Source organism: Aquarana catesbeiana, linkage group LG01 (assembly GCF_042186555.1).
Source record: "Aquarana catesbeiana isolate 2022-GZ linkage group LG01, ASM4218655v1, whole genome shotgun sequence".
Taxonomy (NCBI): domain Eukaryota; kingdom Metazoa; phylum Chordata; class Amphibia; order Anura; family Ranidae; genus Aquarana; species Aquarana catesbeiana.
Window position 1 is genome coordinate 244,276,662 of NC_133324.1, and position 15,657 is coordinate 244,292,318.

The window sequence follows — 15,657 nt, forward strand, 5'->3', positions numbered from 1 at the left end:
AATTTCCCAAGTTGTGGGGACCCCTAACAGTAAAATTATTTTCATTGGTCGCGTTTGCTGGGCACAGTGGCGACGACAATTGATGGGCACAGTGGCTGCGTTTGCGGGCACAGTGGCTGCGTTTGCGGGCACAGTGGCTGCACAGTGGCGACAATTGATGGGCACAGTGGCTGCATTTGGCACAGTGGCAACAATTAAAGGGCACAGTTCCTGTGTTTGATGGCACAGTGGCAGCGTTTGCGGGCACAGTGGCTGCATTTGATGGCACAGTTGTGGCGTTTTTAATGGGGTTTTTTTTTTTTTTTTCTGTTTTTTTTTTTTTTTTTTTTTTTTTGCGCCCCTCACTGATTTATATATAAACGTTCCGGTTGGTTCCTCAAAAGTGGTTATTCCGTGCCAGTGCTAGATACATGTTTGGGTGCTATACACTTTGTATATCTAGCACTGGCACGGAATAACCACTTTTGAGGAACCAACTGGGATATCTATCTATCTAATCTCTCTCATAATAAAAAAAATGTTGTCTTGTCAGCTTTTCCTGTGTGTCTGACTTACCAGAAGTCACAGGTGTTCTTCTTCAGCAAGTGATGTTTCGTTGCCTCCCTCTTGGTACACTCATCCGCAGCAAGCGGACTTCGGTGGGTGTAAAAAGATGTCCGCTTGCCGACCTTTAAGTCTAAGCCTTACTGCGGACGAGAGTGCCAAGATGGTGGCGACGGAACGTCACTTCCGTACAGTCCCTCCTCTCCAGGAAGTGACATCTTGCTGGCCGAGACGGACGGACTCCGGCAGTAACTTCGCGTCCGTCTCGGCCAGCATTCACGACCCCCTGGAGAATCGGCAATCGACCCCCAGGTTGAGAACCACTGACTTATAGGAACATGAGTAAACATGACAGTATGTAGACCCTTATGCTACATCAACTGAGCAACTCCCTATTTGCTTGAAATTGCTGATAGCATTGCACATATCCATACAAATAAAAAATACGTGTAAACAGTTAAACGGTTTAGGCATTGCATGTACTACGGCTCTACGTGTTTCGTGGAGTGTGTTAATCCACTCATCAGGAGCGGCAATGTCTTTGATCTGAAAAAAAGACCATAAAAAATGTCTAAATCAATTGCCTTAAGGGGAAGAGTACACCAAGTGGAAAGATGTAGTGTGGGGAAAAATATACTCTGGGTAGTACTCACAACCACCATGTGGAGATGCGATCTTGAGAGCTGGAGGCTCCCCTAAGGGTGTCCTGTCCGGGAGCTGTGGCAGGGTATGGCACAAGCGGGCCTGCCAACTTTGTCCCGCAGCCTGAGAAGGACTCTCCAAACACCGGTGGCTCATCTGCACCAATGGCAAATGGTGGCTAACAAAAAATCTTGAGTGGTTTCTAAAAATTATAAATGTAAATATATATATGAAGTTGCCGAAAAAACTGTTTCTGTGCTTGAGTAAGATCAGAAAAGTACAAGTAGATCAATGTAACTACCTTGTATACCTGATAATGGGCTAGGAGTCAACAGGATGTGCATTCACAGGATGCTAACCAAAGAAAGGTGAGCCAGCAGCGTGGACAGACCGTCTCAAGTGGGGCCAATATAGGGGCTCACACGTCCAACCCCGCCTAACGCCACGTAGCGTGAGAAAGGAGGGGGTGGCGCCGTTGCCCAGGTGACACGTCACTAGGCATGGGCGTCAGGGATCCCCCTCGCTTACCGCAGATGGATTGACACAGCCAGTGTAACGTAGCTAGAGAGAGCGCCGCACGCATGGCGTGTGTCACGTGTTAAATTGATTTGGTGGCTGTAGAGCCTCTCAGATCACTTCCAAAGTAAAACCCATCTCCGGCTGCAAATTTTGATACTAGGATCATGGTGTGATATCATGATCCTGGTATAAACACTTACGTCCCTAAGTTGCACCCATACATCCTTGGATGTTAAGTGGTTAAGGTGTAACTAAAGGTAAAACTTTAACTCCTGCAGTGTATCACGTTCTGTGAATGGGTTATGGAGCAGTTGACTGACTGGATTCCACAGCCCATTTACAGAACAGAGTATATTGTGAGTTTTGTAATACAAGTTCTGTGGGTAGCTAAGAAGCCAGAAGGGGATGGGTGAGTGGTCTAACTTTTCATGGTAGCAGAGGCTGCAGTTAACCGTGTGGGAAGACAGCTGCTCAAGAATGTATCTGGTGGCTTTTAGGCAGCACTGCAGGGGTGATTTAGCCTGCAGGTAATAGAGTACACATTATTGGGCATAACGTGTATGGAGCTCTAGCCAAAAAAAAGTTAATTTGAGGTATAATATTTCCGTGTCAGCAGTCTACAAGGCACATCTTATTGGCTGAAATACAGAAAATTATTGCTTGAAGCTTGTTGTCTCTTCACTTCCTCATACCTCCAATGCGGGGACAGTAGGCGGTAGTCGCCATCTTAGTTCCAAAGCAGAGCTGAGCTGTTTACTATATAATAAAGGAGTTGCATAGAAACATGTATACACATAAGAAAATAGGCATTTTTATGATTATCATTATGTACATTACATTCCTTCACAGTCCCCCCTAAAATGGCTATTTTATTTTCTCTTTTCTGTCACTCATCTAAAGGTCATCCTCACCTGGCCCATTCTCTTCAGCAACTCTTTTAGGCTGTATATAGAGACAGGCAGCAACTAGTTCACTACCCCCCTCAATACAGCTAGAGAAAGGTAGTCAGGTGCTATCTATCCCTATAGGATTGTGAGATTATGGACAGGGAGTGACTGTAGAGGGGTGAAGGGTTTGTCCTCTTCCATCATAAGGGGGTCCTCCCCTTCTTGGTGGAGAAATGTAGGTGTGCTGTTATCTACAGCCTTGCTCATTAACTTCTTTACGAAAGGTAGAATACAGCATACAATTGGTGGATGTATTAGTGAAGGGGCTGAGGAAACATTCCTGACTGTCTTGTGGGATCTGGAGAGGGACTGTCCCTAAATGTGGCCTGGCACTACCACAAACATAGCAGTTACTTCTGTTATGTTGATTTGCACTGAATCTCATCCGCTCAAGCCACAGATTAGTGTCAGAGAACCCGGTTTCAGCTGCCATTGTCTCTTCAAAGGTTGGGTTTGCCATTGCTATCATGTCTTTTATAGCAGTGGTGGAAGGTTTAAGGGGATTTGTCATTGGTTTTGATATGTTATACAAGTCTTTTAGATAAAATCTTGCTATAGGAACACCCTTTGATGGGTACCTGCCTAACCAGTAAAGTCCTGCGTCACCAGGGGTGGAATTCTCAATGTTTAAAACAAGGCTTTCTCCGTCATCACTGCATCCTGACATCCAGATGGACCTACGCTTAATGAGGGACTTCCCCATGTGATCTTTCCTATTTAAGGCGCTCTATGGTTGATACCACCAGCCTGCTCCGGGTATTCCATCCCACTGATTCCCAATAGTCAGTTTTGTCACCAATAATCATCCGTTATACATATGTATATCTGATCAGGAATGGGTGTCATGCAAGCCCACTGTGCCCAACCTGGTCTATACCTGTTGCAATATCTGGGTAATATACTACAGAAATCAAAGGTAAATGCAACCATTGTGTGTTGGATGAATTGTACCAAAATGTGGTGATGCCATTCATCTTGGTGATGGCCGCCTGTTGAGTACCTGTTTTGGTGATAACCATCTGCTGAGCTTTTACCAAACTTATTAGAAAAAGGATATACAACACGATCATTGTGGTGCAGAAGAGAGTCTTGTCTTTAGAAGATGGAACTTTCTTGCATTGGGAGGCATGTATCCAGGTGCTTTTCCCTTCTAGCTTGACTGATGTAGCTGTGGTCAGCAGCACCTGGAATGGTCCATCATATCTTGGATCAAGGGAATTTTTCCTTGTGAATTTCTTTACTAACACCCAGTCTTCTGGCTGAAAACTGTGGGTTCCCGAGTCTCTCTGGATCTGGAATGGAGGAAAACAATTGAGAATGGATATTGGTTAATTCCCTAGACAAACATGTGACATAGCTAGGTAACACATCAGATTGTAACTGCACTCCACGAATGGACAGCCACCACCTCACCCACCTATATTAAAGACGCGAACGACACCCTTCAATCCCATCCCTCTAAAATCGCCCAACTCTTTCATGACTACTATTCTACTTTATATAATGACCCGAGTGTTCCACATAACCCCCCCTCTCCTACTCTAGCCCAAGCCATCTACTCCTATTTAGCAGATTGTGACCTCTCTGCCCTGGCCAGCCTTAACTCTCCTATTTCGGGAGAGGAAGTGGCTGACACTATTAAATCCCTCCCGAATAACAAAGCTTTGGGGCCTAACGGTCTGCCATACCTCTACTATAAAACTTTCCTGCCGCTTCTCCTCAGTCATATCACTCTGCTGTTCAACTCCTTCATGGTCAATACACCCATTCTGAGAGATATGCAGACCTCTTTCCTTACAATGATCCCCAAGCCAGGAAAGGACCATACACTGTGCTCTAACTACAGGCCAATTGCTCTCCTGAATACAGACCTAAAATTTTTTACTAAACTACTGGCAAACGGGTTAAATAACTTCATGCCTTTACTGATACACAAAGTTCAAGTGGGGTTTATCACCATTCATCAGGCTGGGGAATAAACTCTCCTGGTATATCAACCTCGTGGAAGTAGCAAACAGGAACAGGTCTGAGGCATTGCTTTTAAGCCTAGATGTGGAAAAGGCCTTCGATAGGCTGGGCTGGCCCTTCCTCTTTGCTACCCTTCGACGAACCGGTATAAAGGGCCCCTTCCTTCAAGCCATCACCAGTCTATACTCTTCTCCCTCGACCCTAGTCAAGACTCAGTTTGCTACCTCCTCTACCCTACCTATCACCAATGGTACCCGACATCTCCTAGTCGCGCACCTACCAACTCCTGGTTACAGATATGTCACCAACAGGACCTCTGCATACCTATATGAGCAAATGGGAGCAGGTCCTGGGTGAGGTCATACCATTGAAGACATGGCAGCTCATCTGGTCACAGGCCTCTAAGAGCTCTATATGTACTTTATACAAAGAGAATCAATACAAGATCTTACTTCACTGGTACCAACCCCCCGACCTGCTCCATTCTATATACCCCTCTGCTGGTCGCAGTTGCTGGCATTGTCACGAAGAGGTGGGGACGCTGTATCATATCTACTGGACCTGCCCACTGATTACCCCTTATTGGCAGATGGTACAATCTCTTCTCCAATCCATCTTTGACTCATGGGTGCCACTTGACCCTAAACTGTTCCTTTTAGGCCTCCCCCCTCCTTCCTTCTCTAAAACCTCCAAAAAACTCCTGGCTCAAGTGCTAACGGCCGGGCGATGCCTGATAGCCCTGAAATGGAAAAAGAGGGAACCCCCCTCTCTGTTTGAATTGCACACCAGGATTAGGGACGTTAAACGAATGGAATATTTGACAGCATCCCTAAACAATACTCTTGACAAACATAACCGAGTTGTGGGATATGCTAGAAGCTCCCAAACCCAGATGAACTTGGGGTGGATTCCCCCAGACAGCGCGGAGGCTCAGGGTGGGTGTCCTCTTCTCTCTTACCTCCTTATATACCTCTAACCCCCTCTTCTTTCCTTATCTCCACCCTTCTTAGCCCTCTTGACTATACCTAACCTCTCTACTCCTTTCTTTTTTTTTTTTTTTTCTCTCCTCCCTCTTGCTACAGATGCGCATTTGAGCAAGTTTGAAATAAGTGGTAGCACAGAGTCATTGACTCATACTCCATTGTTTATTTGCGGATATGCAATGTTTTTTTCTTTTTTCTTTTGTTCCCCTCCTGTTATACATGCCTCAACCTTGTTTCTATACAGGTGACAATGTGTATGAATAGCCCGCTTGATGTATACCACTTATCACATAGCAAGACTTTTCTTTTTTCTGTTTGTCTTTTTATGTTGGAAAAAATGTAAACTCAATAAAAACTGTCAGTTTTCAGATTGCAACTGCAGTGGGAAGTAACAGCCAAGTCTGGGGGTTGAACCAAACAAAATTTCATAAGGGGATAGGGCATGTTTCCCCCCGGGGGGGGGGGGGGTCTGACACTGAACAGGGCAATGGGCAAACTGTCTGGCCAACTCATGTTAGTCTCTTGGGCCATCTTTAACATCCTGTTTTTTAGAGTCCCATTCATCCTTTCTAGCTTCCTGCTACTTTGAGGGTGGTATGGGGTGTGTAGAGCCAACTGAACCCCTAGTGCTGCCCAAATCTCTTTTGTAAGGGTTGCTGTGAAGGCTGGGCCCTGATCGCTCTGTATCACCTCTGGGACCCCAAATCTACATACTATCTCACTCAGTAGTTTCTTAGCCGTGGTCTTAGCTGTCATGTTTGTAACGGCATATGCTTCTGGCCAGCAGGAGAACATGTCCACCACTACTAGGGCATATTCATATCGGCCACTTCTTGGCACCTGTATATCATCAATCTGTATCCTCTGGAACGGACAGAGGGTTTTCGCCAAATGCTGCTGTGGTGTCTTTTCTGTTCTCCCCGGATTGCATTTTGCACATACTGCACATGGGGCGCAGTCATTTCTGGTTAAGGTGGTTATCCCTGGGGCCCAGTAGTATTTGCTGATCAGTGAATTCATTAAGTTCTTCGAGAGATGCGCAGGTCCATTCGCCCATTGGAAAACTGCTGGATACATATATCTTGGTAAACAAGTTTTCCCTTTCATCAAATGCAGATCTCCATCGTGGTCTGCTCCTTTATCGATCCATTCCAACTATTCTTCTGTGTGAGCAGCCCCTTGCATAGAGGCTAGGTATTGCTGGTCAGATGGCACATGCACTGCCAAAAGCATTTGCACTGAGGATCCACTCTCCTCTTTGGCCACTTTGGCTGTTTTTCGCTTGTTTAGCAGTTTTATATCCGCCAAGTGGTTCCCTCTGGCTTCTTGAGAATTTAGTTTGCCGTGTGCTTTAACCGTCAAGACAGCCACTTGGTCAGGCAGGAGTAGTGCATCCATTAAATCCATGATGGCTGGGCTGTGTTTCACCGGTGTTTCGGCCGCTGTCAGAAACCCTCTGACCCTCCAGATGATACCGAAGGCATGAGCTACTCCAAGGGCGTACCTTGAGTCTGTGCAGATGTTGGCTCCTTTACCTTCAGCTATCTTGCACGCTTTAGTGTGGGCTTGGAGCTCTGCTTCCTGAGCAGATACAGTTGGTGGTAATGCTGCTGCCTGTAGGATTTCAGATTCGGAGGTCACAGCATAACCTGTGTGGTACTTGCCTCCTTCATCTGCATATCTGGAGCCATCCACAAAAAGTGTATAGTCAGGGTTTTCCAGAGGAATTTCACTTGCTGTAGGGAAATGTGTGGTTTCCATGCACATCATTTTAAGGCAGTCATGTGGAGTAGTACAGGGGTCTCCTCCTTTACCTTCTCATTCTTGTCCCCACTCGAAAAATGGCAGAAGGGTGGCCGGGTTGAGAGTAAAACACCTTTTGGAAGGTCACATTGTCAGGAAGAAGTAGGGAGATGTGCAAACGTAGATGTCTGGCCGTGGACAGGTGTTTGGGTTGCACCTGATTTAGGATGGCAGCAATATCATGCGGTGCCAGAAGAAGCCGGGGATGTGCTAAAATGAGATCTGAAGTTTTGTCCAGCAGAGCTTGGGCAGCAAAGACAGCTCTTAAACAGAAAGGGCCACCTCTAATCATGGGGTCCAAGTAGCAAGAATAGTACCCAATGGGTCTAGTCTGTCCTCCATGTTCTTGGGCTAGGACCCCTGTGGCGTGGCCTTTCCGTTCCGACACAAACCGTTTGAAGGGTTTCCCATAATCTGGAAGGCCCAAAGCAGGAGCGGTGGATAATGCTTGCTTCAGCAGAATAAAATTGTCCAGGGCCTCACTTGACAGGGTAAATAACAGACTTGAGGGGATCATACAGTGGTTACATAAGGATTGATGCATCCGGGATCCACGCCCTGCAGTAAGATATGAGTCCAAGAAAGGCATGCAGTTGTTTAGCTGCTTTTGTTTTGGGAATATCCTGGATTGCAGCTACTCGGTCCGATGTGAGATGTCTTGCGCCCTTGGAAATGCAGTGGCCCAAAAAGGTCACTATCTTGGTACACCACTACATTTTGTCTTTGGAGGCTTTACAGCCTTGTTCCTCAAGGTAGCATAGTAGACTTTCTGAATTTTCTTCTGCAGCGTGTTGGTCATCTGCACAGAGGAGATCGTCCACATATATGAGGAGAGTCACTGCAGGGTGTTTTTTGCCATGTATCAAGTATGGGGGCTATGGCTTTGGCAAACTGGCTCTGAGAATTTTGCGCCCCTTGTGGCATAACTGCCCAGGTGTACTGTTGTCCTTCGTGGGAGAAAGCGAAGAGGTACCTGCAGGAAGGATGCAGGGGTACACTGTAGAATGCATTTGTCAGGTCCACCACAGTGAAGTACTCAGCCGTTGGAGGTACACCTGATAATAAGGTGTGTGGATTTGGCACAGTTGGGGTGTCCAACACTGTGACTTCGTTAATTACTCGCAGATCCTGCACCATCCTGTATCTGTCAGGTTCTCCCTTAGGTGTTTTCTTCTTGACAGGAAAAAGAGGTGTATTACACGGTGAGGTACATGGGATCAAGGCCCCATTCTGGACCAAAACAGCTACATGTTTTGAAATAGCTACTGATTGTGCCAACTTAAGTGGGTATTGTGGTTTCCGGGGCAATGATGCGCCCTCTTTGAGCTTGACTGAAACTGGTGGCACTTTTAAGTGACTGATGTCTTCCAGGCCTGTGGACCATAGGCACGCAGGGATTCTGTCAAGTACTTCCTGTGGTATTGAACTTGGAGTTATTGCTTCATGAAGTGTCATCATCGGAGGCAGAGCACACAAAGTAGATGAGCCTTCGAAGGATAGGGGAGTATGTAGCTTCACCCCCCCATCCCCCCCCCCCTTCAGGCGTGAAGATGATTGAAGCCTGTAGTCTGGACAGCACATCAGCTCCTAGCAGATTCAAGGGACATGTAGAGGACACCACAAATCTGGCAAGCAAATCAGGAAATGTCCCCACTTGGAGTGGCTCAGTAAGTGGACTGGAGCGGGGCACCCCATCCACTCCCACGCAGGAAACCTCAATAGTGGAAAGGAAGGAAATAATCGGGCAGGTCCTCAACACGCTTCTGGCTGCACCTGTGTCAATGGGAAAGGTAGGTTTTCCTTGTATAGGTAACGTGACCTTTGCTAGGGGTCCCATTTGAGGACACTGCCATAAGGGGTGACACGGGTTTGCCCATTTCCTAGCGAGAGTTGGGGTGCGGGGGTTGATGTCCACGTTGCCCTTCGCGGAGATCCCTGTCTTGTCTGGGATGTCTTGGGGCTCTGCATTCTCTTCTGAAGTGACCCCGTTTCCCACAGTTGTAACAGGTGATCCTTTCCCTGGTATTGGGCAATGGTGGTGGACGAGTGTAGATGGGATCTTCGTCATGGGTTACCATGTGGGGCGTTGTTTTTTTCCCTTTTAGGTTTTCTATCCCTCTGGCCACCAACAGTAAATCTGACATTTTCATTGAGCGGTAATCAGGGCGGGCCACCATCAGGCTTTTTCTGATCTCCTCTCTGAGCCCTGAGACAAAAGCAGATAACGTGTGTGTGCGCGCGTGCCTTTTCATAGTGGGAGAAACCCAGATCATCAAAGGCCTGTATGAGTCTAGCATGATACTTTTCCACAGACTCCCCTTTTATCTTGGCCAATATCTTGGATTGTGGTCGTCTGATCGCCAATTTCTCCTTTGTCTAGTCACGGAGTTGGGCACAGAACTCCACGCCTGAGGTATAGGAAGTGGCACTTGAAGGCTGCCTGTATGACCGGCCAAAAGACATGTCCTGCTTTAATTTGGCATAGGCTGATCAAGTCTCTCCAGGCAGCTAAGTAAGTTTCTTGTATCTGCACTATCCTGCGGTAGAAGGGCATTGGCTGTCTCTCTGGGTCAGGCAGACTTGTCACTAAGGCCGCTGCTTGTGATGGGGTAAAAGCGACATACATCACCGGTGCCCCTTCTGGTAATCGAGACTGGTGTTGGGGCGGGGGCTGAGAGGGGGCACTGTTCCCTTGTTCCTTACAGTTGTCAGCATACGTTTGAGATCCTCTCGGAACTGTGAGTCCGGAGCTGGATTGGTGGTTAAATCAGCGGGTGGCCTTGCTGCCTGCTGTTGGTCTTTTATTCGGCCTGTGAATGTGGGGCTTCCGTATTGGGGAAGACAGATGTGTGGTAGGAACCATCCTGGTTTAGAACAGGGAGAACTGGGTATAGGCCATGGTTGGGCCTTCCGGGTGTACCAAGGTGGCCGCCTGCAGGAAGTGCGCTGGGCAGGAAGTGAAGGCCTGGGTGCACTAAGATGGCTGCCACAGGAAGTTGTCACGGTGGTGTCATAGGGTGGTGGTTCAAACACATTATCAACTTTGTGGTACACATACGTAATACAATCGCCATCTTTCTTGATTTCCTCCTCTCTCCAACCCTCTTTGTGCAATGCCTTTGCCGTTCTGTACCAAGCTTCTGCCACATCCAGGAAGCGTTATCACACAGAATTCCTCTCTGTTCCCTTATTAGTATATGCCATGCCTCCGGCTGCAGTCTGCCAGCACCGTCTTTAAAATCACAAACTTTCGCTACTTAGGACAACCTAACCTATTAACTACTTCAGCACCTTCTCTCCTCTCCTCACAATATCACATGCTATCATTCTCTTCTCCGGCTTGATTATCTTCTGACCCCCCCCCCCCCAAGCTATGTCGCCCTATTCTGTTCCTTCCCTTTCCCTGCAGTCTCGGCTGATGGCTTGGGGGGGGGGAGTACGGACAACTAATAGCTTGATAACCCTCCTGCGTGGCTCTCTGTTCTATCTCTTCGAGGGTCTGCCCAAACCCCTGTTTCACCGGGTAATGTACGTTTAATCTCAGAACAAGCACGTCAGGGGTGGTGGGGAGCAGCGGCTTGTGGCCCAACTGATCCTTCGAGTAGCCACCTTCCCTCACCTTCACCAGTCCCCAACCCCTCTCGTGTATGGCAAACTGTAATCCACAAATGCACTCGGGACAGGACATTACACCTGCCACCCTTTGTACTGTTTAGCTTCAGCAGCTGAGCTAAACCCTCAGGGGTCTCTCACACTGTCAACCCCGAGTCAGCGTCCGTAAACGCTTGTTGCAAGGTTCCATCTTCTCAGGGGCTAACAGCTCACCTGAGTCAGGACATTCAATTGCAACTGTACTTACTTTCGGTCTGCTGAGTCGCAATCCTTCAGGATGACAGACACTACACAAATACACAGTCAGCAGAGATCCAGTGGCAGGTTCATTAAAACAGCCCCAGGCGAGGAATAAAGGTTACCTGCCTCTGAACATTCTCAGGGAGCCAACAAGACCGGTGGCCAGACCAGTCAGAAACAAGTCGTACAGTGGTAAGGATAAATATGCTTACCGTACTGTTAGGGTTGCGCAGACCCCCTTGGTCTGTCTCGGCCAGCCACTCTGTCCCTCAATCGCGGTCTCCCTTCGGTCGAAGCCTGGAGCCCCACGCTCTGGGTGCCAATTGTGATGGTTCAAAACCTCAATCGGGTTCAAATTTGGTATCTGCTGCTGGTCCTAATTATAAAGTGAAGCTATGCGTGCACGCCGGAAGCAACCACTCTGACACCTGTTCAGCTCGATTACTTCCACATCTCTGTTTATTGCAGGGTGGTGCCCAATGTTTTATACACAAAGAATAGAGTTATACTTCACTACTATGTAAATGTGGTCAGCAGTCTACAAGGCACATCTTATTGGCTGAAATACAGAAACTTGATGCTTGAAGCTTGTTCTCTCTTCACTTCCTCATACCTCCAATGTGGGGGCAGTAGGGGGTAGTCGCCATCTTAGTTCCAAAGCAGAGCTGAGCTGTTTACTATATAATAAGTAAGGAGTTGCATAGAAACGTGTATACACATAAGAAAATGTTTTTTTTAATGATTAGCATTATGTACATTCATTCCTTCACAGCAGCAGTGGGCTTCATTGGCTCCTGTTTCTGTCAAAGTAATTGAGCCAATGGGGGGGGGGGGGCGCGACCCACAAATTTTTTTTTTTTGTGCAATAGTAAAATGTATATCTTGTGTGGTTATCATACCTTGTACTATGTGCGTATGCTTGCTGGAACCACATTGTTTTCGCAGCATTGAAAAATACATTGTTTGTTTCAGAAATTGTAATATTTTCTCCAAAGGTGGTAAGTGCCACCAAACCAGGTAAATTTTTTTTTTTTCTTTTTTAGTTTGGGTGTAGGTTTTGTGTTCGCTTTTTTTTTTTTTTTTGTTTGTTTTTTTGTTTTTTGTTTTTGCACAACCTCTAGATGGGTATTTATTCACGGATTTTCTTGGTGAACATTGGCTTTCTCTGTAGTGTTGTCATCTCTCCCCTTCCTCATATAAAAAATATTATTTTAGATGGGTAGGCATGGAAGCAGATCACTTGAATATATGCTGGTTCACGCCTCACCTTTTTGTGCCAACTGAAAGCATGGCTGGCTGCTTTGAGAAATGGTCCCACGGGCCATTTTAATCAGCTTTTTGTCTTCAACTGTGAAGTTTAAACCTATGCATGGAAGGGATAGATGCAAGCAACTAAAACACATTATATTTTCGGGAAAATTAAAAGATTAGGTTACTGCTTCTTCAAAACTTTACTTTTATTTCCCCCTGCTTCTTTTATATTTCAATTTGACATTGTGTTTACAGCTGATCTTCTCAATGGTGCAAAAAAAGATATTACTAATAAGGAAGTGACAAGAATTTGGATCAATGATGACATTAAGATGAGAAGTTTTTCACCAACTAATGTAAGTTAAGTGACATTGTAAACCTGTTTTCATTGTTGTTTTTGGATGCACAAGACTTCTGGGATATGAACCCTGCTTATAGGCATTTGGACTCTTAAACTTTTTTTTTTTTTTATTATTTTTTTTTTTTTTTTAATTTAACACTTTTCATTGTAAGAATGTTGTAAAAACTTTTGTTCGTTTTTCTAATTATTAGTGGGGTCAAATTGATGTTCTTGACCACATTGCAGTATGAAAAATTTATTCTTGAAAGAATTTCTAACCGTATATGTGGTTTTTGTTTGGTATAGTCCATTCATTCCAAAATTGATTAAGGCCCCTTTCACACTTTTACGACCTGAAAGTCGCGTGACTTTGCCGTGACTTTGCCGTGACTTTGCCGTGACTTGAAGCAATGCTTGTGTAATTTTGATGTCTATGGACCTCAAGTCGCATCAAAATCAGACCAAAGGTAGTGCCAGAGACTGGATGTTTAACAGATGTGAACGGTACACATTGGAAATCATGGGGTGTGACTTGTCATGTGACTTTGCAGCCCCAAGTCGCACAAGTGTGAAAGGGGCCTAAAGCAAACACAATCTTGAACTACTGTCGAATGACATTAGAGTGTTCTGAGAATTTTCATTTACAATTCTCTAGGGGAGTGTATACCCATCTTAAATGTACAGGGGGTTTTTTTGGCTATATCTCCCTTGTCTATTTTTCTGATAATTGTATGCATTTAATTTAGTTTCATTTTGCATAAAGTTATAGAAAAATAACACTTAATATGTATTCAGTTTCATACATAGTTTAATACATTGTTAACCAAATCTTTGGTACTTTTACATTTTTTTGTGTACACTGTTTGCAGAAAGTTAAAGAGGAGGATGAACCAGAGGAAGAAGATGAAGACGAAATGGGACATGCGGAGACCTATGCAGAATACATGCCAATAAAACGTATGTTGTTATTCCTAGTTAGTAGATCTTCATACTGCCTAAATAGTTTTATATAACTTTTCAATTGACAAAATAGTTTTGTGTTTTTCTCTTATCTTGTTCAACCCTTGGCTTGGCTTTCTAGTAAAGAGTAAAGCAGGATATAAACAGACTAAAAATGTAATCCCATGTGTACTGCTGCCTGTATATATTTGCATGTATATTTTAATCAGTCTGTAAGACAACTCCAAACATCACCTAATTAACCTTTTGAAAATAATATGAAAACTGTTTTACATACTGTAACTTTTCAGATAGCCTTAAATTACAAACCTCTTTGAATAGGAAGGCCGGTGACACCTTGAATGAACCCTCAAATTGTTGGGTTCCTGCGCTACAAGCAAGCCACAGAGGCTGCAAGAAAAAAAAAAAGTTGTTTGAGAAATATAGAGACTGTGGTTGCTGAACACAGCTTTTAAAAATACTAATTGCTTGGCAGTCATAGTCCTGTTTGTTTATGTTTAATTTTATTGCCTAAGTTGGCATACACAAGAATTTTTGACTCCCCTGATCTGGGTACTTGTTCTAGGTCAGTAACTGCATGTATGGAAACCACTCGGCCAGAACAACAACTAACATTTTTAGCAGGTCAGCAGTAGCAGCTCCTTTGTTTCAGTCATGATGGGTCTTTTTAAAGTACTCGGTGCCACCTATTTGTTCTTGGGTTGAGCTTTGTATTTGGGCTCGTTCTTGCCAGAACATGGTATGGGAAACGCGTTCCGTGTGCATTTCCTGCACCGCGATCAATATGCACTGGGTGTGTGATCTGTTGTGTTTTTAGTACCATGCAATCTGGTTGCAGGGTACTTTTAAAAGTGGTGCATACATTCATTTTGGTGCGATTTCGAAGTGAAGTATGGGTTTTGGGGTTTTTTTGTTTATATAGAAATCACACTTGCCTAGGTGTGCATCTGTCCCCTGCCTGCTCTAAGACTAAGCGCTGAGTGATCAAAAACGACTGATCATTCAGTTCTCAGTGCTCTGTAAGCAGAGAACTGGTGACTGTAAGTCTAAAGTGGACCTAAATGCATCAATTTAAAGCCCCCAACTCCAGGCAAAAAGTTTTTCCTTTGCAGTGTGGCTGTGCCTGCATTGCAAGGGTTAATTGCTCGTTTGCAGTATTGGGGAACGTAGACAGTCCTGCTCTGGACGTGAGATCATCAGGAAAAGTCTGCCACTGGATCGCACTGTTGGCCAGCAAAACTGAGGGTTGGGTGAGTGTAGGCTTTCTACTCTCCCTTGGACAAGCAGTTAACCCTTGCAGTGTGGGCACAGCCCCAATGCAAGGGAAAACATCTTTATTTTTATTTTTTTGCCCGAAGTTGGGTTTTAACTGTTATAAAAACAGGTACATATAAGGCATACTTTGAATGATAACTGTTACCCTTACTGGTGTGCTTATGTTGGCACTCAACCAAACTCTCAAGATATCAGATGGCTGGTGTTGGGCTAATCATTTTGTGCAGTGCCATGGCAACTGCAGATCAGAGGCTAGGATGGCAGCTTTCTTGATGGTCAAGAATAGGAAGGTTTATTTTTGCTTTCGAGTGCCCTTACCTCACATAACAGGTGGGCAATTACTCATATTGGGCCACCTGCATCAGATCATCCTCCGCAGTTTTATTACCCTTTGTACCACCGCCCCCTCCCTCTAGATTGTAAGCACCATGAGCAAGGCCCTCCTATTCCTTCTGTATTGGAATGTATTGTACTTGTACGGTCTCCCTTTTTATATTGTAAAGCGCTGTGCACACTGTTGGCACTATAAAAATTCTGTATAATATAATAATGTCTGTTGGATAGGCATTTGTAG

General features: G+C 45.2%; 1 protein-coding gene across 3 annotated transcripts in view; it reads left to right on the forward strand.

Moving 5' to 3' along the window:
* The window catches only part of SBNO1 (strawberry notch homolog 1), an 82,865-nt gene that overhangs the window by 15,131 nt on the left and 52,077 nt on the right, over positions 1-15,657 (forward strand). For all 3 annotated transcript variants that reach the window (XM_073627185.1, XM_073627201.1, XM_073627193.1), the window contains 2 exons: positions 12,764-12,864; positions 13,718-13,805. In XM_073627185.1, coding sequence (XP_073483286.1) covers positions 12,764-12,864; positions 13,718-13,805 — 189 coding nt within the window. The remainder of the gene's footprint in view (positions 1-12,763; positions 12,865-13,717; positions 13,806-15,657) is intronic.